The sequence below is a fragment of the Lathamus discolor genome, chromosome 6 (genome assembly GCF_037157495.1).
Source record: "Lathamus discolor isolate bLatDis1 chromosome 6, bLatDis1.hap1, whole genome shotgun sequence".
NCBI classification, from domain to species: domain Eukaryota; kingdom Metazoa; phylum Chordata; class Aves; order Psittaciformes; family Psittacidae; genus Lathamus; species Lathamus discolor.
The window spans coordinates 48,262,530-48,288,960 of record NC_088889.1 but is presented as its reverse complement, the minus strand read 5'-3'; the positions used below and the strand labels follow the sequence as shown (position 1 = coordinate 48,288,960).

The window sequence follows — 26,431 nt, the reverse complement described above, 5'->3', positions numbered from 1 at the left end:
GTGGTACTGGGGCCAGTCAGTGGTCCCTTTCCTTGTCAGGAGAGAGTGAAAGAAAGATAAATGAAAAATGAGACCAGGTGGTAGAAAGCAAAAGGGCTGGTGGAACAGCAAAAGAAATGAGATGAAGAAAAGACAAGAGGGGAGACAGGATCAGCAAACATGAAGTAGAGATATGGGAAAGAAAAAATAGCAGGGAACTATAATGACAGAGAAGGAAAGGGAGAAAAAATTATGAAAGCAGATTTAATCAGAAATAGTCCTTCTGGCTAGTCCTCTGGGAAGGGCAGCAATGAGTCAGGTCAGGTGGGAGGCTGTGCAGTGCCAGCGGGGAAAGCAGGGTACTTCCCCAAGGGGGAACAAGCCAACCCCAAGTCATAAACACAGAGAGGCAGGGCACTGCCTGACCATTGCCTTACAGCTCCCCAGTGCACCAAGCTTTACAGCCACTAACAGTGTGGGGGGGCACAGCTCTCAGCCAGCTGCCTGGCTCTGCTTGACCTGTCTTCTTTGCCCTCCTTCTCCTTCTGATATTCCTCTGAAACCAGCAGTTAGCCTGCTGTCTATGTGAAACCGTCATGAAAGCTTTGACTGCCCAAGTCTGTGGGTACCTGATCAGCTTTCAACCTCTCTATTTCGGTTTCTCCAGTGTTTTCTTCCTCACTTTCCTCTAACCTGAAGTTCTAGGCAAGATTTTAAGATGTGTGGCAATGCTCAGGCAGGACTCCTGTACCCAAGGCAGACACAGACATTTGAAAAGATGGCCATTCAGGGTTTGATACTTTCCAATAAAGTGGTTCTTTGACACAAAGTGTGCTATTTATTCAATTGCAGATTGCTTTTTCCATGGATTTTTTTTAAGCCATTGTGTTTGTCTCTCATAAGACCAGAGGATACAACACTTGCACTTCACTGGGTTTTTTGTTCCAGACTGCTTCATTTTCAGTGAGCAAGCCTCCAATTTTTCTTTTCTTTTCACAAAAATAGATCATTTAAATAATTGGAGGCAAATAATGAAAACTGGTCCAGAGAGTTTCATGTTCTGAGTTTCCCACGTGTCAATCTGCTCTGCCTCTGTATGCCCTCAGCATGGGGCAAGGAGGGAGGACTGGAGTTTGGAGGAAGACAACAGCATCCCTTTAACAGAATGGACAAAAATACTACTTGCCACCTGCTGGCACCTTTTGAAGGAACTCAGTGTGCTTTCCACCACAGTATTGTCCATACCATACACCTGTAAAACCTGAAGCATAAGCCAAGTGAGTGGCTTCCACTGAAGCATTGTGCCTCTGGCAGAGCTGAAATGTCGGTATCACCTCCAGATTTCCCTGCCCTCTGCAGCTCTGTCAGTCCTGGCAGTGGGTGACCTGTGGGATTTTCATGAGGGGGCCATAAAAATGAGCCAGATATTGTGAGAAAGAAACATCAAACACCTCTCCAGATTTTAGGAAAGACTTTACTGTAGTTTTGTAACAGGATCTCATCTATCTCTTTAATAAGTAAAGAATTTGGGCGACACAAGACCTTCTTGTCTCCAGTGGAGGACATTTTTTCCCCAGGGAACCTGAAGCTCAGTTATTAAAAATGAAAATCTGTCTCAGCCTTTCAACTCAGTTATTGGAAACACCAGCTTTTAAAAGGGGAGAATTAGAAAGGAGGCAAACCGAGGGACCCTTTCCAGACAAAGATTCCCTGTGATCTTGGTACCAGGACAGCTGCATCTGCCTGCAAAGAGGAGAAGAGGTGAGCTATGATGCTTGTTACATATCACACAGAAAATGTTGCATTTCCTCTTAGGTGCTGCCTACCTGGAGCGCTGAGCTGCACTTTCACAACTCAAACCCAAAGAAAGCCCTCTTCCCAAAACTGCCTGGTGCAGCTCCCAGGCTGGTGTGGGGAACAGGTTTTCATGAGCATTAGAGACACTGCGATGAGCTGGTGAATCATTAGTTACAAACATTCCTTCAGGAAAATCATAAGGCATCCTGTTCTGCCAAATTGCTTTCAGACTTGTTTTCAGGTTTTGAGATTTGTCAGAAAGTTTTGTTTTTTTCATAGCCAAACGGTAAAAGCCTATCCATTCTAGTTTTACTGGAATTTGGAGATGATTTGCCACTGGATTCACTGGGAGAAGAATAAGGTCCTCAGTTTTATGTTAGTCCTCATACATAAACATTAAAAAATACTGCATTTGCAATGAATACAGTGAAAACAAAAAGTCAAGGAAGAAAAAGGACATTTTTTTACAAAAAGTGGATTTTTTTTAATGTGTTTGTAGCAGTCTTTGTGCTTTATAAAAAACCTAACACAAGGAGAGTTCATTAAAGACAACAATCAAAAAATACTTTAAGAATATTCTGTGGGTAGTAAAACAGAAGATAAAGATTTACATATGAAAATAGAGAGCCTGAATTTACAAACGAAGGTGTCCCCAGCCAGACATTCTGCTCAAAAGTATTCTGAGCTGACTGAATATTCAACATCCTGTAAGCCCTTTATGAAACTGATAGGAAAACCTGGAATTGGAAGAAAAAGAATAAGGGGTTTTTTTTATATTATTCTGGGTTTTAATATTCACCTTTCTTTTTATATATTTTTAATAAATAGATAACAATGTGAAGCACTCAGCAGCTTCTAGCACTGGCTGTTCCTTTTAACTATTGGCAGAATTAAGCAATTTTGGTGTTATGCCCACTTTTACTTTCTAGCTTCAGTTTAAATTTTATTGCATCTAGGACTTAATGCTCCACTGTGCTGAACACCCTGAACAGTCCTGCACTGCAACTGAAAACATAAAACACTCAGTGTTAAGGGTCAAGTTTCTCTGCTTTATCTTCACATTCAGGATAGCTGAGCTCTATTTCTTGCACCATTTTCTATCCAAACCTGAATATTTTTGAGGTCAAACCTCTAGAAGGAATGCTGACCATTTACCAAAATAAATGCAATACTCTCTGCTGGTTCTAGCCAAAGGTCCGTGTAGTCCAATGTGCAGTCTTTGGCAGTTATTTGCCAAAATGCATGACACACAAATGTGACATTCCTCTTCACTAAGATGGGAACAGTAATACATCTGCGTTCTACTAGGACCACTTGCAGTGTGCTTTGTTATGACCCAGTTCAGCAAGGGCTTCTCTATTTTATGTCCTGTGAGTAGCACTGAGAATAATGAAAAAGCTGTCTGGACATGGTCCTGAGCAACCAGCTGAAGTAGGTGGCCCTGCTTGGGCAGAGGGGTTGGACAGGATGACCTCTGGAGGTCCCTTCCAGCCTCAGCTGTTCTGTGGTTCTGTGATAACAGAGCTCCAGAATCAAACAGACTCATCAAGGCAGGGAGCCTTTGCAGGCAGTGAAGAGTGTGGTGTCGAGCCCCAAGGTTATACATCAACCAGCTGTGACATTTAACAGCACTAAAACTTTTCCTGCAGCAGTATAGACGGAAAGACCCAACTCTGCCCGGTGCTGAGTATATCTGGTGACTCTTGGGTATCTTCACTATCCATTACTAATAATCTTCAAAAAAGTTCTTGGTATTTTAGAGTCGAATCTTATCTGCCTGAAGTCAGATTGCCTTTGGCAAGAAATGGATCAGGCCTTTTCAGAATGAGGCTGCAGCTTTGTAAAAATTATATACAGATTTTACTTTAGCATGTAGCACAGCCCCCTTATGAGATCCAAGTAACAAACACATGAGGAAGTTTATGCTGCAGGAGTACAAGAGGGGAAGATGAAAGAGGAAGAAGCAAACTCATATGAGAGAGATGGGACAAAGCAGAAGAAAATACAGGAAAGGAGAGACTCAGGAGGAAAAGATGGGCAATGGAAGAAACAGAGATGCAAACAAATGTGGGGGGGTTGTCTCTTTTTTTAACAAAAGGAAGAGAAATCTTCATGGGAACTTTCCCCTAAATCATTAGCATGCTTTGTGAAAGAAAGGGAAAGAGAGAAAAAGAGAATGAGGGGAAAGGGTGTACAGTAAGGGAGAGAGAGAGAAAGGAAGAGTGGAAGGAGGAGAGAGACAGAAAGAAAGAGGGAAATGAAGAAAAGAAGAAAGGAGAAAAGGAAGAAAGGAGGAAAGGAGGAAAAGAAGGAAGAAAGGAAGAAAAGGCAGGGAGGAAAAAATCAGGATGATTTCAGCATACAAGGGCATATTTAGTGATATACAGAGATGTGCACACCTGAAAATGCAAACTCCTGCCTTCAGCATTTGTGGTAAGAGTCAAGTGCAACACCATGAGAGCGTATGAAGCATTTTCCAGGCAATGCACTATCTGGGGAGAAGAAGAGTGTTTCAGTTTTGGTTTCAGAAAAGTGAAAATGAAAAGCCCTGGCAAGATGCCTTAAAATCTGCTCCTTTCAGAAGCAAACCCTGACAGCAGCATCTTCTCACTATTACTTATAACCAGCAAGTGATCCTGCTCTCAACTACACCTTTCAAAATGTGCAACACTCTCCCTTACCAGCACTGGGTGCTGAACCTAATGAGCTCTTCCATCAGGACAGAGGCCAGCCTCCTCAAAGAGGTTGGCTCACACGAGGAATGCACAAGGATGGTCAAACCCTGAAATTCAAGCTGGGCTTTTTCTGCCTCACACAACGCAAAACGTGGCAGAAGACAATTAAGTTTGTTGATATGTGTCAGGGCAGAAGACAGTGTTTTCCACTTCTCAGCACTCAGATTGAGCCCCTGAAAAATCATCCCATTGACCAAATGTTCTTAAGACAACAAAATAAACAGAATCAACCCCGAAAGCTTTTCTTGTTCATCCTTTGCTTTATGATCCATGAGGCTACCCTTAATTTTCCTATTCGAACCGCGAGAGCTAGAAAAATAGAAAAATAAAAATGAAAACTGAGCTCATGAAACAAGACTACCCCTGCCAAAGTCAAGTTGGCCCTGTGTGGGTTTCAGAGCCCACCCAGGCAGAGCCACTTGCAAGACTCATGCCTAAGATCACAATGTACTCTGCAATTACAGCGCAATGCTGACAATAGCATTTTGTCAGTAAAATAAGATGAAATAGTGCTGAAGACACATAAGGGATATGGGAGGGAGCTAACTAAATAAAAGAAGCAATTTTGTTCACTAGTCTTTTGAGTAATAGAGCAGGCTGACAGAAGGGTTAGAGGATGGCACAGTATTTCCCTCCACGGATGTCACAGGGACACTCCTGCATGCGATTTAAGATCAATCTCTTGAATCAAAATGCCACCATGTACACTAATGAGCAAAACTCAGGCAGTGTCTGTCCCTGGGGCTCCCGCTCCCAGGTAAGAAGCTTGTCTCCATGCTATTGTAGAAACTCTCTTGGCAGAGTGCGGTGAGGTTGGTGGTATAACTTGCCCCCGGTTCACAATTTTCCATTTCAGACTTGCTGTCTCTGTCTTGGTTTCGGTCTATTTACTCGGAGCCATTTCTTAACAATGTCTAATTTCCTCAAGGAATCCCTCTGAGTCCCCTCTCTTAGAAATGCTGCCATATCTTTTTTTTTAATCACTGAAAGGCACAAATATCCTTCCTGAGCTCTCTTACCATCCAGCCTGATTATATACATAGATTTCAGTTTCCATACATTTTCTACACAGTAGGAGTTCCCAAAACGCAGCCTCTGGGGATATAAAGTGTGGCCCCAACTGCAGCTCAGTGAGATGAAAACAAAGCCGATCAGGTAGTGTTTTTACTGTTAATGAGCCTAACCAGCAGGCAGTTATTACTCAGTCTGGAAGACATAAGTGGTTGGACCCATAGAACATTCATTTTTTATTTATAGTGATGCACGCTCAAATTAGAAGTATCCCTCCAGCAGCTGGCATTCTGCCAGGGCCTGACCAGCAGTGTCATAAAATGTGAGCATCTTGGAGATATGGAATGCCTTTTGTTGCCTTATTCTTTTTTTTTTTTTTTCTTTTAATAGCATTCTTCTCCCCTCCTACTCGCAACTCCCTCAACTATCAGAAGTGGACAATGAGGCTTAATTAATTTAGGATCCCGGCCCTTACTGAAAATGAAAGAAGTTAGTCCCTTTTCTTTCCACTTGGTGAAGTACAACTCAAACATGAGCTGATCGTCTCATAATAAAGCAAAGGCTCAAACCTTCTGGCAAATAAAGGAGTAAAAATGAACCCTTGGACAAGAAACAAAAAGAAATGGGTTCGGAGAGGATGTATGTTATTATCTTGTTAATCTATTAATGGCAACTGTAAATACCTCACCCAAAATCACAGCGACTCTGAAGCACTCACTGGAGAGGCTCACAAAGCCTGGTCAGGAGAATGCCATCTCAGGAACCTGAAGTAATTTGCCTCACCTTCCTAGTAAATCGGTTTCCAATCTAACCCCTCCCGAGTTAAAGTTACAAACCTCAATAACTGTGTGGCAGACTTGACAGCAATTAACATTACTTAGCTGCCAGCTGGATTTTAAAATCTCCCTTCCAAGTGATCTTGTTACATTGGTTTTAAGAGCAGCCTGCCAGGGTGCTGGGCTGAGGAGCTGGACTGGCCTCTCAGAACTCAGTGGTATTATGCTGTTGGCTTCAGGGGGGAGCTGATAAATCAGTGACAGAGTAAGTGTAAATGGCATTGAGCTGTTGTTCAGAGTGTGAGCCTTGGGGTTTTGTTTTGGGGGTGGTTTTTTTGTTATTATTTTGGGTTTTTTTGGATTTTTTTTTTGTCAAGGACAGGTTCTTACTCTTCTTAGTGTTGGGGCATCACAGAAAGCGCTATTGAGAATTTACACTTATTAACCTAGTTCTTTAGTCCTGTCCTGTGCATTACTCATGCACAGGAAGGAACACGGTATGCTGCAAAGCATTCCTTAATCCCTCATACCTCGATTTTCAAACTTAGAAAGTTCCCTTTGACTTTTAAAGTCATTTAAAAAGCCAATAAATATGAGTTCTGCTGAAAAATTACTCGCTGAAGTCGAACTCCCACCAGTTCTAAACCCAGCCCAGCTGTGCCGGTAGCTCAGCGCTTGGCTGATGATCGATGTGGCTGGAGAATCAGGATCTGCCCTATCCTGGCACTGGGACCCCCGAAAACTGACAGACGTTTCCTGTCCCTCTGCTCCCACCTGGAGCAGGATGGAGCAAGGCTGCTCTCCCCGTTACGCAGCACTGTCTCCGGGCCGCAGGCTGGGCCTTCTCCTCCGCCTCCTTCGGCTCCCGGCACCGATGAGGAGAACGCTCCCGCAGCGGGGTGCTCGCCGCTGGGGTGACACACGGCGGGGCCTGGCCCCCGCTCACCGCTCCCCCCAGCCGGGCAGGGCCGGGGCGAGCCTCCCGCGCTGCCTCGGCTGCCCCCCGCGGCGTGCCCGCCCCTCAGCGCCCATTGGCTGGCGGGCGGAGGCGGGGCGCGGCTCGTTGGGGGCGTGGCCGCCGTCAGCTGTTCGCGGCGCGCCCGGCGGCGGCGGCGGCAGTTCGGCGGTGGGAGGCGCGGTGGCGGCGGCGGCTGCCGGGACGCCTGTCCCGCTTCTCGGTGAGTGTCCGGGACGCTCCTTCGCCACTCGGGGCCTGCCCCTCAGGGGGCAGGTCTCCGGTCAGCGGTGACACCGAGGCCGGGCGCGATCGTGACAGGGAAGGCGATTGCCCCCGGGGTAGTCCCGGCCCGGGCGGGAGGTGCAAAGCAGATTCTGTAGGGGGTCCCGCAGCGTCCCGGGGAGCGGGCATCAGTGGGCTGCGGGCGGGCTGGTAATGAGCCCGGTGGACACCGAGAAGGCAGCGATTCGCTGGTGCAGGCAGTGAATAATCACCGGTGCCAGCGCCAGCCGTCCCGCCGGGCGCGGGTGTCCCGTTCCACTGCGCTGCCCGGAGGAGCCCCGTTTAACCCCGTCTGTTGGGAGTGAATCCGTGGGGCTGGGTCCCGGGAGGGGAAGAGTTAAGAGCAGTTGGCGGTGCCGGAGCGCGGCCGGCCAGCTTTGTTTTGGGAAGCTGGCACGCACGTGCGCGCTGAGCCCTCCCCCCGGCTCCCGGCACTAGCCTGTCAGCGGCTGGGCTCCGCGCAGCCCCGGCTGGCGGCCCGGCGGCGGGCTCCCGTGTCGGTGCGGCCGGGCCCGAGCTGCCCTGTGCGCGGCGGATCCTGAGCAGCGGCGCGGAGAATCGGACCGTGTTGAGGGGGGTCGGGCAAAACCTGTTGCTCTCTAACCCCTCCTCTGATGGGGTTCGGGCTGCCCCGGGTAGCTCGGTGTCCTTGTCGCACTTCCTTGCCCGTGTCCCAGCGGGGCTCTCCCGGATGAGCCCTGGCAAGGCTTGCTGAAAAGACAAAACACGTTCTCGCCCTGCCTCTCTCTCAGGTGACCGCGGTCCAGCAGCAGAGCTGGCAGGAGCTCATCGCTGCTGTGCCTAAAGGCCTGTAATTCCTTTCGGTGTGCTACTTTAAGCTATGGATGAGTATCTTATGAGTGCTGCGCCAAGACAGTCCTACTGTCACCCGGGAGAGCCAGGCCAGCTGTGGGCTGGTACCTGTTCTGCTCTGCAAACCCCTCTTTGGGGGTTGTGGCTGAGCTGAGTGAACCGCTGAGATGTCACAACTTGTGCATAACCACAGTGCAGTTACAGGAGTTACACCCTGCACACATCGTTCTTGCACTGCTCAGCCCCTTTGTCTCCTCTAGCGAGCTGGTGGTGTAAGTGCTGCTCACCTGGGGGGAAATGGGAGCACCAAGGGGAGCACTGAACACAGCCTTATGAAATTATTATTAATGTCTCCTTTAGGCCTGAAATTCCTCTTGCTAGTCTTCCATTCTGTTAAATGCTTCGCAAACCAGAGCAAAGGAAGAGACAAGAAGAGTTGAATTTCACTGCCTTGTTTGGAACTGGGTGGAAATCCTGGAGATGGATCTCTTAGGAGTCTGTCTTCCAATTGGGTTAGATGCACAGGTAACAGTAAAGGGACTTGAAGCATTTTTGGTAAATCTGCTTCTAATCGGCATATGTTTGCAAAGAGCTCTGAAACAGTGATTTAGGACTTACCTTTTTTTTCTCCTCAGCCATCTTTGTCCAGCTTTGTGCTGCAGCAGAGCTCAGGAGTGTTTGCTGTGGCAACTACAGGACTAAGAAGTCCTGCTTTAAACACTGACACCAGCAATGCTTTTTCATTAGAAGTAAGGTGAACTAATGCACTGACAGTGCATGTAAGCTTGAGGGTAAGAGGGGGAATGAAGTGACTGCATTTCCAGGTTTGGGACATGTCTTAAGTTGAGCTAAGGGAAGAAATGAGAAGTTGAAAGTTGGCCCTTTTAGTGAGAAGTTGTGGAAAGCTTCACAGAAATGGCTTTGCCAGCTCTCGAGTTTTGCAGCCACTGAGGTTTCTTAAAAATCTGGCCTTGCAGTCTTGTGATTACAAGAGCCTTTCTTCATCAGTAAGTGATATATGGGGAAAAAAAGTGAATGGGACATACTATAAAGTTCAAATATGGAAGCAAAGCAGACCCAAAGAAGCTATACGGCTATGGGGCAATTTGAAGGGTTGGGTTTACTTTTTAAGACAATGTTTTTTGAGTTTCTATGTGCTGAGGTTGGGGGTTGCCTCCCTCCTTGTGACCAGTTGTTGGGTTGGAGCTGTGGGTGGACTCTCAGACACGTGTGAACTTTGTCTCTCTGGGCGGGCACTCAACTCAAAGTCCTGACCTTCACCACTTGCCTCTCCTGCCCATGCAAATGGGCAGCACTGGGAGGGAGAGAGCCAGGCAGGCAAGAAAAAAAGAACTGTGGTTTGTTGTAGGAGCAGAAGGCATTCTATCACTGACAACATTCTTGTGTCTCAGCTGTTTCTTCAAATGTCCCTTTATTGCAGGAGCAATGGATCGCCCCAGCTACCTGGAAGAGGATTATTCTAGCCTGGATGGGCTGGACGATGACGTGTTTCACTCTGATGACTTTGGACTTGCAGGTCAGCCTGGTGAGATGACTGCAACTGGCATTTTCACACAGAACCAGTCCTACAGCTGTCTTCTGGGGAGGTTTCAACTATTCCCCCTCACACACTGCTGTGGTCCCGGTATCAGGCATCCTGAGCAGCAGGACAAGGCAACTCAAACACTCAGCCCGTCCTCTTCCAGTCAGGATGTTATGTTGCCTTGTGGAGTCACTGAAGAGCCCCGGAGACTCTTCTATGGTAAGAGCACTCCAGTGTCACCAGCTTTGCAGCAAGGAAACTGTCCCTCTAGAACTTCCCCAATCAAGCAAAGTTTCTTTCATTAGGGCATTTTATTAAGGACTGAAATGATTTTGCTTTGGTCCTACTCCCTCAGGAAAGATGATAACTTGTATTTTCTTACCCTCGCTTGTCCACTGCAGGAACCAGGCACTTGCTCATTGCTTCCGCTGTCTTCGATATTCCCACTCTTGTTCTTTTTGGCTTTATTCTGTCATGTTTTATGTTACTGCTAGATGTTTAAGTGCTCACCATACCTCGTATCCTACAATTTGCCTACATTTTTTAACTTCTAGTGGTCTCATCCACATAGGAAGACTCAGAAGTTTTCACTGGAGAGAATGAAATACAAAAATTTACACTTAGCAGGACAGCTTTTAGGCTCTTTATTGGAGTTGTTGAACAAGTAGCACATCCATCCAGTATTTTGCTAGCAACTGATGGGATACCACACCACTTTAATTCAAATCAGTCTCACTAAATGCCAGAGAACTGAGAAAAGTCTGGCAGAAAAGATACAGCAACCTTTAATGGGAGACAACTTGTGGCAGAGAGCTTGTAAAACTGCAGAATTGTCATAAAAAAAATTGTCAAAATTGTCAATTGTCATAATTGTCACTTGGCTGAACTATAAACAAGCAAATGGAACCAAGTGTAAGAGCCTGCCAGTCATTTGATTATGGGAACCAACACAATGCTCTGCTTAATCAATACAAATCTTTACTGCATGCTTACGGTACGCAGTCATTGGGCTTCAGGAATTGGACTTCAGTGCTACTCAAAAGTTTAGGATTATGTGCAGCTCTTCCCTCTGTGAAGTGTGCTGAGTAGAAAGGCTATTCTTTGAGCTGGAAGAATGACTCTTCTGACGTCTGTTTTGTAGGGAATGCTGGTTACCGTTTACACATCCCTCCAGCTGACTTTGCATTGGATCCGCACCTCCAAGAGGAGCCTCAGGAAGGTCATCGGGAAGCGCGTGCTGAGGTGCAGATTGCACGGAAGTTGCAGTGCATTGCTGACCAGTTTCACCGGCTCCACATACAGAGGGTAGGGTGTCTCTGCAGGGGTAGGTGGGGGGTAGCTACCCAGGAGCACCGCTCTAGAAGACTGGCTCCAGGCACCAGCTAAGCAAGGCTGTTGTCTAAGGCAGCAGACTGACAGCAGTGATGGAATGGCAGCAGTATCCTGTTGGATTTTGCTTATGCTAGATTGCTGGCTCTTCTTAAAGATAGCAGGTGGAGGGAAGAGAATGTGTGGGATTGTATTTACTGCCTGGGAAGATAGCTGTCCTGCATTAGCTGCTGCTATTCCAGCTCTTCCAGTTCATCTGCAACAGGGTCACTGAGGCTTTAGCCATGGATCTCCCCCTTGCTTCTTATTACGGCTTTTAATCTTCTTCTCCACTGTCCTCACCACCAGCATCCTCTCTTCTGTGGCCCAATTGGCCATCTGTGACTTACATCAGTACCTCATCTTGAAGATGACAACAAGCCTGGAGTCTTTTTTGACACTCCTTGTCGTCTAGGGGTAGTTCTCTTGGAGTATATTTAGATCATGGTAGACTTGCTAGCAGCTCCTCTGTCAGACTGTCCTAGCTATTGCCTCAGGCTTGTGACTAACTTCTTCACAATAAGAGACAGCTGTCATGTGCCATCAGGTCTGAAAACCACACTCCAGAATCTTGATTTATTTTCTTAGGGAAAAAAAAAAAAAAAAAAAGGAAACCCTGCTCTTCAAAGAAACAAAGCAAAACCAGCATCCCTAAACCCCTTGATGCTTTCTGCCTTGACCTCCTTCCTCTTATGAGTTGAGGTGGAAATCCCAGCTCATGCAGTTTGTCAGAGTGGCAGAGGTTTGGCAGTAGGCAGAACTTTGCCACTACAATGCTAGGCCAACAAGGAGAATGTGTATCTATTTACGTATGAAGAAGCTGACACTTGATGACTTTAGAGAGGGACAGAAAGCTTATCTCACCCTAAGTGAGCTGGCGCTCCATTAACTGTGGGATCTGTTGCAATTCTCCTCAAGGTAAGTGAGGATCTCTGTCCTGGTCAGAAAACATGGCTTGTGGCTGTGCAAAGGTTTGATCCTCGCTGTGTCATCAGCGAGAGGAGGGACTTCTGGAACTCTTCGTCTCCGAATAGCAGGAGGATTAAAGCAGCTGTAACAGGAAGGTTAGCCTGTGGAAACGCAGATGGAGCCATGAATGTCGTTTACCAAATTGCAGCAATAACAAGCTACCACGAGATCTGTTAACATACGCTGTGTGGCTGGCTGCGTGGGGTTTTCCCCAGTGCTACCTTTTCACCAGAGACAGCTGCAGACCCCCTCTCCCTCGCCAGGTTCTCGCAGGACAGGGCAGGTTAACCATCTCGGTGAGGAGCCCTTGGCGTGAAGTGGTGGAACTGGTTGTAACGTGAGCTGTCACCTCGGGGGAGTGTACCTATCTGATCTCTGTGCCGTGGAGACCCATCCAGCAATACCCACCCAGCCCGGCCCTGCTGAAGCCGCCGGGGCCGGTCTCCTCGCTGCCCGGTGGCCTGGGGCTTGCTGCCCGCGGCGGGGGCAGGCCGAGGGCCGCAGCCAGGCCCCGGGCCCCGGCCCAGCTTGCTGCAGGCCAGCCAGGCGTGCGGCCGCGTAGTAAACAAAAGCGTCCGCCGCCGGCCAGCATGGGAGGAGTTCTGCTGCCTTTGTTTGAACTGGAAGAGCAACAAGTTGTAAAGGGGGGGAGCCGCTGAGCCATTTAAACTTGAAAACAAAACAGAAAAAAAACCCAACCCCAACCCGAAAACTTAACCCCAGGACAGAGCAGTTCAGCCAGTGGTTCTCCACAGCCTCACCCTGGGATAGGCCTTGGCATTTGGATCTGTGAAGTGATTCTTTCTTGTTTGTCAGGAAAACTGAGTACTGAGCCACATAGTAGTGTCCGAGGCGCTATTACCCGTGCAGTGTTTTGTTGTCGTGCCCAATGCCTTCCCTCCCAGCCCCGCATGGAGGATTTCCTTTGGCTTTTGGCACAGATCTGTGCAGGAGCCCCTCTGTCCTGTGTGCAGTGACTCTTCCCAGCCTGCTGCTGCAGAAGCAAGCAGCCTGCCCCTGGAGACATGTGAACCGGTTCACAATGTGTTGTGGTTTGAAAGGGGCAGTCTCTGGGACATGGAAAACTGGGCGGTCATTTATCTTGCTGTGAAACTAATCTCCGATTTGGATGCCCCATTCCAGCTCATCTCAAACATTTGGTCAAAACCAACTTTCCAGAGTGGTGTCTTGAATCAGATTTAGAATACCACAAAGTTAGTCACACCAATGTGGTCTTGTGAGGTCCTGAGAGAGAGCAAGCCTGGTTTTCAACAAGCTGTGCCTCTTTTTGGAGCCTAAAAAACATCTTATCTGTGAACGTGTGGAAAGAAAACGAGTGTGCCCTTTCAGTGGGAGTTAGGAAAAGCTTTCAGCATTGGAGTAATGCATCCAGCTAGCCCAAGAGTTGCCCTCTCATGGCTCTTGAGGTCTGTGAGACTCTGAGGCAGTTCAGGTATGGCTCCTGTTCTGCTGCCACAGCAGCATGTCTGTGTTGACACAAAGACTGCTGGTTAATGTACATCCCTGGCAGAGAGGAACTGAGCAGGCAATAGCTGCTGGGGTTGACGTCACTGAGTTGTCACTGGACTCAGCCGCACGCACAGTGTAACCCCAGCCCACACTGGGAACCCTGGAGAGTCACTGTTATCTCTTCCCTGGGATCCTGAAGCTACATGGTATTATGCTGCGGTTCTTGGCTATGCAAAAGATTTCTGGGTATGCATCTCGTAAGAATAAGAGAGTTGGCAGCACCTATGCTTACTTTTGGCTTGTACATCATTTTCAGGGTTTCATTTCCCATTAATATATTAAACAGAACACAGTAGTTTAAAACCTGGCTTTTTCATCTTAAGATGCTGAATTTGTGATAGGAAAGACTTGAGCAACACTCTGTGTTCCTAAGTAGCAGAGCCCACTACAGGTTGATCCAGTTTGCAAAGGGCTCTGCTAAATGACATGCAAGACCCATTTATGTCTTCTTCAGCTCTTTAGTACCTCTTAGGTGTCTGAAGCTGTGCAGCTTCTCCCAGTGTTCCCTCTGTTCTGCTTTTCTCACCCTGCCCTGGAAAACGAAGGTACAGCCAAGTCATGCTTTCTGCAGGAGAACCTAGTACCTGTCTGCTCCTTCTTGGTTTGGAGCAAGTGTGCCTTTGTTGTGGGATTTGTGAACTGCTTGCCTGTGGCTGAGCTGAAAGAGTGCATTCTGAGATTATGAAGAACAGAGCTGAGTTTAGGGATCTGCTGGGCAGTTGGCTGGGATGTGCTGCCTGTGCCACACTGGCTGTGGCAACAAGTGCCTGGGCTGTGCTTCAGGTCCAAGTACGCTTGAGTTTCCTCACCTTGACAAGGGGCTTCAACCTGTGCTGAATTGATAGTGTTTTTTGCAGCACAATATGCTGCTAGATGGGATGTGAGCAGACAACCAGGGACGGCAGCAGCAGCGTAAAGCCGCCCCATAGGAGCACGAGGTTATACAAGAGTGGGGTGGATGACACTATATCAGAATCACACCCCTTCAATTTGACTTGCTCCTTTGAGACACTGGAATGCTACAGCTTTTTCCAAATAAAATAACTCTTTCTAAGCAGGCTGCAGTTTTGAGGGGACTGCTTTTATCACATCTCTTCTTCGTGGTGATAAGATCACTTCACAGGGGATAAAATTGTCTCTTTAAGAGCCAAGGAGTGGTAGCCTTGAACAGTTCTGGGCTCTGGTCCAAGCAGAGCCACTGACTTGCTGTATGACCTCAGACAAGTCTCTTGACCTCTTTGTGCTTCAGTCAACCCATCTGGAAAGCTTGGTTTAAAAAAAGCTGAGCCTCAATGAGAACCAGATGCTGAATCAGAGCTGAGCTTGCTTGAGTAAATAAGTGCATTACAAACAACAACAAAGCCCCTTTCCAACACATCAGGAATCCTGCAGTTGATTTAGTTATGCTGACCATGCTCAAAAATCCTCCGTGGATCTAGCTCTAGAAAACTTTGTTTCTCCAAATTCCCCATTTAATTCAGCAAGTAACTCTCCTGCTGTCACTGCTATGAGCTCAAGCAGTCTGTGGAGATGAATGGCCCACATCCACACAGGCTGTGATCAGTAAGTCATGTACCTGTTTGCCCCAAGTTAATGACACTGAAAATGTCCAGGAGGAAATGTTGTTTTCCTTTGAAAGTGAAACTTGTTACGTTTTGCATACTTTTTCCCCTCTGTCTCTCATGAGAGTTATCGGGGCCTCCTCTGAGACACTTCTGCTTATGCAACGGGGAGCCCATGTCTCTTGTCAGAAACCTAGTGGTGTGAGAGACTGTGTCTATCATTTATCCCAAACGCCATCAGGCTTTTCTCCATCATTTATTGAGGACCCTCAGGGAATTTTAAACTTTTTTAAACTGGAATTGTTTGCAGGAAACTGTCCTTTATGATGACTTTACATTTTAGGAAAAGTGTTCAGAAAAGCTTCCTAATAATGTAATGCTCTCAAACTGTCCTGCAGTTGAGCCTGTAGCACCAGCAGCTCCATACTTTACTTGTACCTGCAGTCTCTTTGAGACTTGTGGTAAGTGCTTTCATTTGTTTCCCGAGTAGCTCAGTATGTTTCAGGATCTTCTCTGCTGCTAGCTAATGCTTGCTGGTCCATGCTGCTGCGGCTGTGGAAAGTAGTGGGTCACCTCTTCAGTTCTGCTGTCTATGGGTTGCCCATCAGTGCAGGACTTGAATTTCCAGCTGAGGATGCAGGAACATGGTGAGGGAGAATACCAGATAGAGAACTGCTGATATGAGCAAGCCCAGTTTGGAGGGCAGGGGTTAAGTTGTGTATGAGGTTGGGAAGATTGAACTGTAAAGCAAAGTTCTTGCAGGGACATGGAATTGGGATCCTAGGCTTGGAGAAAGGAGTGTGCCATAGAGGGAAGAGGAATTCTCACAGTCAGTGGAGACATGGAGACAGATTGGTTTGGGGTTGTTTGTGGTTTTTTTTGCTTAATAATGTTGTTAGTTTGTTGTTTTTTGTTGTTTTGGTTGGGTTTTTTTTCATTTTGACCAATGACAGTGAAGCTTGGGCTTGAAAGTACACCTTCCCCTGTGCATATAAATGATGCAGCAACCTGTTGGCCCTTGTCTGCCACCTGTTATGAAGTCTTGCTGCCTGTGGAGCAGATTACTTGACATTTAGGTTAACAGAAACTTGTTAGACCCTTTCACATCTGATCTGAATTGAAATTATTTGGTATGTTAAGACACTGAGAACAAGAACATAGTTATTCTCCTGTTTAAATCATATTTCTCCCTTATCTTGAATGTTACATACAGTTCTGGTTTCCTTCTTCCAAAAATGATGCAGCAAAACTGGAAAAGGTTCAGAGAAAGGCAAGAGGATGATGAAACTTCCATACGAAAAATGAAAAAGTGGGCTAGGACTGCTAAGCCTAAAAAAGACACAAAGCAAGAGGGTAGCAATATTAAACAGAAATAAAAAGTGACATGAAGGAGATGGATGGACTAATTTCAGTACAAGAACTAGGCAAAATCAAGTTAAGCTAGTAGGAGCCAGCTCAAAGAAACTGAGGTAGTTTTTAATGCAATACATAGCTTTGTGGAGCTATCTGTATGCTTTGTCAAGGCATATTGTGCATCCCAGAGTTTTATCTAGGTTCAAAGGGAATCGGGACAAGTTTATGGCCACTGAAGGAGACATTAAATAAACAGAAACCCGATCTGACTCGGGAAGTCCTAAACTCAAACTAGTTAGCTGCTGAAAGAGTATTAGGGGGAGCTATTGCATGTACTTGCCCTCTGCCTTTCCTCCTGCAGCCACACAAGGCTGCTGTTGGAAGCTGGGCTATACAAACTGTTGATGCAACAGTCACATACAAGCATTGTGTATCGGTTTACTAAAAAAACCACAAAACTTTTGCATCAGCCTAATCTATCCTTCTTCTCTACGCTTTCAGCTGACAAAAGATTTAGATATATTATGGTTTAGTTCCTGCTGAAAATAGGAGATGATGTTAAAAAGCAAAGCTTCCTGCCTAGCTCTGGTAGAGGAAGTGGGCAGAGGATAAGGGAGCTGGGTGGCAGAAGATCAGTGCAAGCTCTGTGCAATAGCACTCTGTGCATCCTTCACCCTGCTGGACACAGGACTGCAGTGTCTTAAGGCAGTGGGGCACAACCTCAAAATACCAAGATTGCACACATTAAAAAGGACAAAATAATTCTTTGAGTAGCACATGCAAATTGTTTTGCAGTATTTCAAGATCACCTGCAGTATTGCTGTGTGATTTAAACAGCATTCAGTGCTGCTGCTTCTGTACAACCCCAGTAGTCTTACAGGCTTTTGCATGGCCTTGGCTCTTGCAGCACCATGCTGGTTGTGACAGTAATAATGTGCTTTCTCCTTGTAGCAGTGTGACAGCTGAGAAATTATTTTTCAATTAAGAAATAATTGCGGTAATATCCCACTTCTTTTTTAGTGTGGGAGACTAGGAAATGCAGGTTATAACTTGTCTGAGATCATGCAGGGATCGCTGATTGGAACCCAGTTGTTCTGCCTCCAGTCCTCCGCTTAGGTTGGTTGATCTTATTAAGATACTGCCATCTCTGAGGGGGATGATGAGATGTTTGGACTGATTATTTATGGTGAGGAGTGTGCATGTTTGTATTTTACTCAATTAAATTTTATGGTGGAAAGGCAGGAAAGCAAGTGCCCCACTGCAGAGTCCTTTGTTTCAAGCCATTGAGGAGGAATGTCCCACTAGCCTTTTATAGTCTCTGGTTTTTTTTTGTTGTTGTTTCTCCTTGGTAGCTACCCTTGCCAATGGCAAAGCAATCTTTCTGAAGACTGTAACACAGCAGAAAGAATAGCGATCTAAAAATAAAAGTGGTGAGGCAACTTCTGTTAACCCCCGTTTGGCTTTTCCTGATGTGACGCCTGACGGGGCGCTGGCGATGGGGCACTGCAGCCACCCGCCGAGCAGAGCCCCCGACGGGGCCTGTCCTGACGGGCGACGAGGAGCCGAGGCCGTGCGTGAGAGCGGCTGTGCCGGGCAGTGTTTGCGCTGCGGCTGCTGCTGTGTTTATATCGCTCTCTAAATTTAGCCTGTGAGTCACCAGAACTGCTGACGAGAGGCTGCTGTGCCCGCAGGCTCCAGCGCTGCACCTGCCCGCCCGCCCGCGGGCTCCTCTCGCAGCCGGACAGCCCTGTGCACCCCAGCCCTCCGCGAGCGTATTTTCCTGTAAAAGCTGTTAAAAGTGTTATTTTAACACACACACACACGCACACACACCGAGGTAAGCTTTAATCACCAGGGGGTGTCTCCCGCGCACTGAGCAGTTTGGGGAGCGCTTCCCTTCTGCTGCTGGTGAGGAAATGGATGCGACGTAAAGATCAGTCCACCCCACGGTGGACTCAACAGAGTGAGGTGTGAAGCAGCTCTGTTAGTTCACACTTGGGGTCTCACTGAACAGACCTGCCTGCACTTGCTGCTTGCAGCTGTGGGTGTGGGCAAGGGTGGGTGTCTTCTGGGCACAGAGGCCAGGTCTGGGCATCTCTTCTGCACCCTCATCCCCCTCATCACGGGGGTGAATCCTCCCGAGACCCCATGGCTCAGGTAGACAGTGGCATCAGGTGTGGCTGTATGGAAATGCAAGACCCTTATTTACTGTATGTATGGAAAACAAGGCGGTGTGCCCCCCAGGGGTGCAGGAGGGGAAGGCTGGGGGCCTGGGAACGTTGTGGCCCGTGGTTGCCCTTCCCAGGTTGCCGTCAGCTGGCTGTTGCCATGGCGTCTGTCTGCTTCCCCTTCCTGCCCGCTCTGGAGAGGAAGGAGCAAGTGGCTGCGTGTTTGTTTTTGAGCCACGAGAAAGTTGAGAACGAGCTCACCTGCACAGCTGTGTGTGCAGCAGGTTTGGGGCAGCGAACATTGCTGCTTGCCGCTGGGATCACTGCCTTGGCCCACGTCAGTGTTGTCCCCCCTTGCTTGGGCTGGGCAGCCCATAAAGCGGTTATGGGGATCTGCTGCGCCCGCATCCCTCCTGCTGTGCCTGCTCCTATGTATACTCTCTCCATAAACATACATCACTTATCTTACTTCGCAAAGCCTGATGGAGGCTTTGAGAAAGGAAGCAGTACTTGAGATGACGCCTCTTTCCACCACAAGTTTAGTCCCACATATGAGAGCCATGGGGTTTGCAAGCCAGATAGATGCAGGTCCCTGAGGAAGATCCTCATCTTCTTGTCTCTGTCACCACGAGGAATCGTGCCGCTAAGCTCCTCTTTTGTTTTTTCTCTGTTACCATCTCGTTTTTTTTCCCTGCTGCTTTTACACATGCATTATTCTTTGGTCATTAGGAATCACAGCTGGAAAGATTTGTATTTGACTTCCATTGGCCTGCATTTCTCTCTCCAGTGGGGGACACCTTCTGTAACCTCTGTTGCCTTGGGGACTGTGACTTTCTAGTCTTTCTGAGCTAAAGCATATTTTGTGGTAGCACAATATGCCTCCAGCCACCTGGCAGCCAAAACAGCCTTCAGGGATGAGTCAGCAACTGCTCCTGGTGTGCAAGTATTTTTGTTTTCAGTGAATAAATAAAATCCCACAACTTATTGCAAATACTTGTATTAGTCATTAAAGGAAGAATTATGTTTTTGTGTACACATACGCCATTATTCTTCTTTTGCTCTAATAGTGCCATTTATGACCATATTTTAATCCTTCTAGTTAAGATGGGATCAGAATTTGACCCTTAACCATCTGGAAGCCATGAAGCAAAGTCAGAAGCTGCCCGTAAGATCAAGAGGGTAGACAGGTACACTCTTCTGTATATGTGATAGGAATGTACCAGACCCACATACATCCTGTGCATGATGAGGGATATTAATGGCACATATGTGTTGGGTGGAAAAGTGAATCCTATTCATCTGTTAAACATTTATGTTCAAAGATTCAAGGAGCTGTGTCAGAGTAACAACATTTTCTTCGAGGCCTGTTGCCTGTCCTGGTCTTCCCTTGATCGCCCCATGCAAGGGCTTGGTTGGAGTAGAAGGCTTTTCACATCTGGGGTGCTGTTTGATATATATCTGTATGCTTACCATATAAAACATGTATTGGGAGTTAATTATGGGGAGGGAATAAACTCTGGGTCAATCATGTTCCTCTTTCATTTGCTTCCAGTAAAAGTCTTTGCTTTTTGTGTTTGTTTACCAGTATTCTGGCTTTTGGTTCCGCGCAGTTCACAGAATAGGCTTCACTAATGTACTATTGCTGCAGAGGACACTTTTCCTGTAAAATGGCCTTTCCTTGTGACTCATTGAAGCATTCATGCTAACGCCTCAGACAGACAGTCTCTTAAGGATATCCCCTTTAAAAAGCAGCAGCTGCAATAGGAAATGGTTTTATGTGTTTCCAGCTTTGTGTTGACTTACTGTACTCACAAGTCTAGTCTTTAGTTACAGTTAGTACAGAGGGCAAAAGGGGCTTTTTTCCATCCTGGGAAAGAAGTGTCAAAATGATCAGTGTGTTGCCACTGCATGGAGGTGGCGAAGTGTTCATCCCTGATACTTCTGTGCAGTAGTGACTCTTGGGGTTGGATTGTTTTGATGAGGGACAAATCATCACAGTGAAGCATAGGAAAATTATAAACCTGTGTTACAATAGTTATGAGTCTTAGAAATCTGTAGGAATTTACTTGAAACATATCACATCTGAAAAAATTAGATGCCAGATTCATGGAGCCACTCTCCTGGGTTTTCTGTCCTTCCTGGCAGCTAAATTATACCACACCAAAAAACCCTCAGTCTTGAGATGTTTGAGTATTTTGGTCTTGGCAGAGGCATGTGTAGGGAAAAGCTACTGAAAGTTGTGAAAAGGACATTTTTTAGGCTAGGACAGTTTTTTCCATAAATTGTTTACTCTCTCTACTGCAAAGAGTATCTGCCATTTCCATTCTGTGGCTCTTGTCCCATGCTGAATTACTACCACAGAAAGCAGATCAGCCCAGAAGTGAAGCCATAACTCTATAAACCTTGTTTGCTAGCCTTGCTACTGAAACAAGCAGTCCAGCTTACTGCTCTTTCTTTACAACCTCTTTACAACCTTTCTGTTGTGCTGGCACAAGCCTCAGCTTGACTACATGATGCCATGGATCATATGGGTTAGGATCCATAGTAAAGGCAACTTCTTTATCGGATTACTTCTGGCCTTGATCACTGTCCTGCTCTAGTTCACTTTTCTGCACTAGTATGAGATGACAGTGTGAGTAGGCTGCTTTAGTACACAAGCCAGTGAAAGTGTGTGTGGGATTACACCACCATGGAAGGAAATGCTGGCTGAGTACTGACCCATGGAAATACAAACCCTAGGTCTAGGAATAAAACCTGGAAAGCTGCCCTCAGCCTAGTGCTCTATTTTTTCATGAAATTAATGGTGTCAGCGTCCTTCATAAAGGGATTTGAGATCCAGGAAGCAAGGGTAAAATAATTCCTATTCTGCTCTTGCATGGAAATCACCTAGAGTGTCTTAGGCAAGTAATGGGAAACATTTTTAACTGGAGAAGGACAAAAATGCTGTACCAAAAAAACAGCTTCAAGAGGCAGTGAAACGAACACAATAGAATATAAAGTAAAAAAAAAAAAAGAATTTTTCTCAGGATTTGTGATACCACTTCCCACTGGCTCTTTTGCAGGTCTGTAACTTTTCCTAAAGTAGAGCTCTAAAACTGTTAGTCACAAAATAAAACCAAAACCTAGTACCTTCCTGAAAATGACCCCCTCCTTCAAAAATAATTTAATGGAATGTGGCCTCCTTTGCCTATCACTGCAAAGAACAAGTAATCCTTCTCTTGTGAGGTGACATGTAAAGCTTAAGGAGGAGACAGAATATTTAGAAACTTACTATGGTGTGTGAGAAGCACAAAGCTGCCTTCTACATGAAGCGGGACATTAATACAGGGAGTCTTACATGTGTTTGTCCTCCTGACAGTGTGGCATAGTCATTTCCCATACTAAATCCCTATAAGACACTTTACCCTCTTGGCTGCCAGTAGAATAAAATAATCTGCCAAATTAGATTGTCTTCAGAACATCTATGGTATGTTTCTCCATGCTTTCCTATCATAGTTCCTTACAGGAGAAGACTGCAGAAGAAGGCATTGCGCTCACGTGCCACTTCATTTAATGCTACCCAGAAATCTGTGTTTAGCACAGAGTTAAACAGATCAGTCCACTTAATCTGTAATAGCTTGATAAAAACTTGGTATCTAGATGTCATCAAGACATTGTGGTCCCATGTGCATGTTCAAGCAGATTTGGGAATGTGGCTCTATGGAGGAGGATAAGAAGAATCTTTGGAGTTTGATGAGGAAGGACAAGCCTGGTCAGACTGAGAGGCGAGTAACAAAACAAAAAGCATCTTGCTTTTTCGAGACCAAAATAGGTTTTTGTAACCCAGCCCTAAGGGAGAGTTTATAAAAGCTTGTTTTCACCTGTAAACCTAGCAATGTCTGCCTAGACAGTCACTACGGACTGAACCCAGGGCTGGTTACTTGAAAATAAATGATACCAGGCTCTTAGAGTCGCTGTCTGTGGGTTATGCTCCAAGCACAATGGTGTTGAAATGTGTAATGGTATCTGTGTGAACCCTTCTAAATTCAGGAGACAAATGCTAAGTCCTGAGGGTAAGAAGAATGATGCACTGCTAAGGTGCAAGCTGAACACACATTTTCTGGTGCCTGTTTTGTGTGTACTTGTGGTTCAACTAGCGCAGATCTACTGGGGCTGAAATACAAACATAATTTAATGACTATCTGGAAGGGCTTTGAAGAGCTGTCTATTGACACATCTCCAATACACCAGCTCTGGGTGCAACTCTCTCTTATTTGTGATTACATAAAGAATGCCTTGCAACCGTGTTGTTCTGCCCTGTTGGGCTAATCTGAGTTGAAACATCTTGTTCATATAATGTGCTTCAGTGCTTTTTTATGAACTCCTGTGTACTGAGGCAAAGTTGTTGGAAGCCAGTCTTCTATTTCCTCGTCTGCTGGGGATTGGGGCAGGGGGGAGGGGGTAGATTGGGGCTGTTTTGTTTAGTTTTCCAGAAATGATCAGTCCTGCTTAGCAAATATGGAATTCTGCATGGGAAAACAAAGACTGACTTCTAATAGAGGGTTGGTTATTGAGGTGAAATAGTATCCCAGGCCGGGCAATGTAAAGAGAAACCCACCTGTTTGTATGAGATACCATTAAACTGCGGGAAGGTGGGGGTATAATCGGAGCCACTTTTGCAGGGGTGATTACATATAACAAAAGAAGGAACAGCGTCTCTGCCCCAAAGCTCCGTTATAGAGTCTGGTGTCCCCCTGAAACTCAACTCCCATGTTTCTTCCTTGACAATGGGACCTGAAATAACCTCTTGGTTTTGGTTTTTTGTGTGTTTTCAAGTATGTTCTTGCTTAAGGTTTAATTGGCTCCAGTCAGTAGGAAAGGGCTCCAAGGCTGATTATTTATGGCTTACTGTCAAAAGTGGCTATAAAAAGGGCAGTATTATCTTGGAGATGCTGGGAAGGAAAATGTGGTGGGGGGAGGGTGGGGGAGTGTGTGTGTGCGCGAATGTGTTTTCTTGTACTAGATGAAATCAGAGTTTTGCTGTCTCAGCAGTGTGGTTTAAATTGAAGATTAACCCTTTGACCTTCACGGTGTCAAATCACTTACAGATGGATCACCAGTTATATTTTTTTCCTTTTTTTTTTTTTTTTTTTACTTTCGGGGTAAAGGGGGGCTTTTTTTTTTCTTTTTCTTTTTTTTTTAAAAAAAAGGTTGTTTGTTCATGCAGCTGGGGCTTTTGAAAGGCTCAGAAGCCAATCTGATTAAAAACAGCACTTGGCTAAACTCTGCAAAATCCTACAAGCACAAAAAAAAGTTTAATCCTCTTGTGCACAATGCATAAAGGGTCTGCTCTTTTCTTTTTGTAATGTTAGAGCTACAATTATTTCTGGAGAACTTATCATTTCCCTCTCCCCCTTCATGCCTTGCTGCACCCCCTTGTTATGCTGATGGGATTAAAGTGTCTGCTCTTGAAAAGTGTAACTGAGTTGTTATTGGAAAAGAGAAGTGGTATGTTGCAATTTTAGAAATATAAATAACCTTGCTCCAACTGTTCTCCTCTACAGCATCAGCAGAACAGAAATCAAGTGTGGTGGCAGCTTTTTCTCTTCCTACACAACTTGGCCTTAAACGCGGAGGTGAACAGGAACCACACTGGGCAGAGGTGAGCTTCGCCCACCTGTTTCAGGCCGCATCCAGTCTGCAGGGAGCACTGAACAAACACTGGTTCGGGGGCGAGACATTGCACACCGCCGGCCGGATGTGAGGACTCTGAATTTCTGACACTCGTCTTCAAGTTTGAGGGTTTTTACGGACTCTTCTTTGCCGCTGCCTGCCTCGCGAGGCAGGGAGCTCTTGTCCAACACTGTCGAAGGAAAGCCAGAATGTGGGTGTGTTTGGTAAAGCTTGCTGCTGGTTCCCAGCACCGGTGACCTCTGTGCAAGGGAGGCAGGTATTAGACCAAGAGCTTCCTCTGCCCTGTGTGTTAGTCAGTGATAGAGTGCAGGAGTGTCATTTTGGCTGCTAGTTAAAAATGATGTCTGGGACTGATGACTCTAAGCATGCTTTAGGTATCTTCCAGAGCAGAGATGCTCGATTCCTCCACAAAGAAAGTTCTTTTTAGCAATGAAAACATTCAAGTAGCTTATACCCATCAGGTTACTTGTTTTCTGCATGGGTTACTGTTTATTTCCTTGCATGCTGTGTGAGAGAACATCACAAAGAAATCTGATCTCTCCAGTCTTTCCACTGGGCACCAGTTGCAGTTCTCTCACATGAAGTTGTTCTTTGTCATTACCATCAATAGACAAAATCATTTCAGTAGAATAGTCTTAAAATTAAACCTTGTGGGGGTTGCTGGTGGCTGTTAGTTTCTGCCACTGTTTGCTTCCAGTTCAGTGTTCACAGTGCCCGTGAGCCAGCATAAAGCCAAAAACCATGGAATATGGCACAAGCATCATTCTTCTACAATGCTAATGTATATGTTTTTATTAGTTTTATAATGGGTGTTTATTTTGTTTTGGTTTTCTTTTCTTGTACTATAATATGATTGGTCAGGAAGGCTTAGGTCCCAGGCATCCGACAGTTTTGCTTCAGGATTTGACAGGGAAATTAATTAGCAACTAGTCTGACATGTACACTGTATAAGCAGTCTGTCCATTACTCTAATGTGTAATGTTTGGAGGCTACTGTAAGCATATTTGACTAGCAGCAGTAGTATGACTTCAGGGGAGATCTTCTAACAATTCCCAGTCTGCGTCACTCAGAAGTTTGTCCACATGACTGATGCTATTGGACCAGCACAGGAAATTACCCTACCAAAAGGAAGTAGCCTTAAATATTGATGGCTACTCTCTGTAGCCTTAACTATCATTAGTTCATAAACCCAGTGACAACTAGGGTAAAACACAAACAGAAAGGCAATATAGACTGTATTTTCTTCAGACCATTTCCATATTGCCACTGCACCTTGTTGTAGGCCTCAAATGATATCAGTATGAGGAAGAGCTGTCCAAAGAATTGCTCTTCAGTCTTGTTACAGATATCGACTTCAGGTGTTGAGGAATTTAGCTCTTGGTCCACTCTGAAAATTAAACATTACTGTATGGGAAGAGTAGTCTACTTGCACATACGCTTTCTCTTCCACCCTTCTTTGCTTATCCTTCTCTAATTCATGCTTTCTCTGGTATTTGTATAATCTCATCATTGCACTGTAATGTCTGGTAACAGTTTGCTGAACACAGTTAAATTTGGACTTTCTCCCTCTCTCCCAGCCCCATTCTCTTGGTTTGCATCCTGCTCTACTGTGGCAAAATGTGCTTTAGCTCCCTGAAAGAGGTCCCCACTCTTTTTTCACTTGCATGTATTCACACTCTCTTTCAGTATAAGGAGAGTTTATGTGAGCAAAGCTTTTTTTTTTTTTTTTCCTCCTCTTATGTTATTTTTCTAGCTAGAGCTAGAGTAATATGTTTGTCCATGGTGGTTAATAATTCATATAAGTGAATCTCAAGTAATATTTTGGGGGGTGGGTATTATGAAGAGGGAGGGTGGGAGGTTTATTTAGGAGGGGGGATTGGTTTTGAGTTTGTGTTGTTTAAGCATGTGCACTAC

General features: G+C 45.9%; 1 protein-coding gene and 1 long non-coding RNA gene across 5 annotated transcripts; one reads left to right on the top strand and one right to left on the bottom strand.

The window, feature by feature from the left end:
• Nucleotides 1–1,512: 1,512 nt before the first annotated feature.
• LOC136017936 (uncharacterized) lies at nt 1,513–8,528 on the bottom strand. Its single transcript, XR_010614151.1, has 3 exons — nt 7,073–8,528; nt 4,176–4,268; nt 1,513–1,722 (listed from the first exon to the last, which is right to left on the bottom strand). It is a non-coding gene; the product is annotated as an uncharacterized LOC136017936 (long non-coding RNA).
• Nucleotides 7,406–26,244, top strand: BMF (Bcl2 modifying factor). 4 transcript variants are annotated; one of them, XM_065686683.1, is made up of 5 exons: nt 7,416–7,476; nt 8,712–8,863; nt 9,889–10,113; nt 11,036–11,199; nt 24,388–26,244. In XM_065686683.1, the coding sequence occupies exons 3-5, from the start codon at nt 9,903–9,905 to the stop codon at nt 24,487–24,489; spliced, it is 477 nt and encodes a 158-aa protein (XP_065542755.1). In that variant the 5' UTR covers nt 7,416–7,476; nt 8,712–8,863; nt 9,889–9,902; the 3' UTR covers nt 24,490–26,244. The 4 variants fall into 4 exon arrangements, with proteins under 4 accessions (XP_065542753.1, XP_065542755.1, XP_065542754.1 ...); XM_065686682.1 differs by having other exon boundaries at nt 8,712–8,876; nt 9,793–10,113; nt 11,036–11,136; XM_065686680.1 differs by having other exon boundaries at nt 8,712–8,876; nt 9,793–10,113.
• The last annotated feature ends 187 nt before the right edge of the window (nt 26,245–26,431 follow it).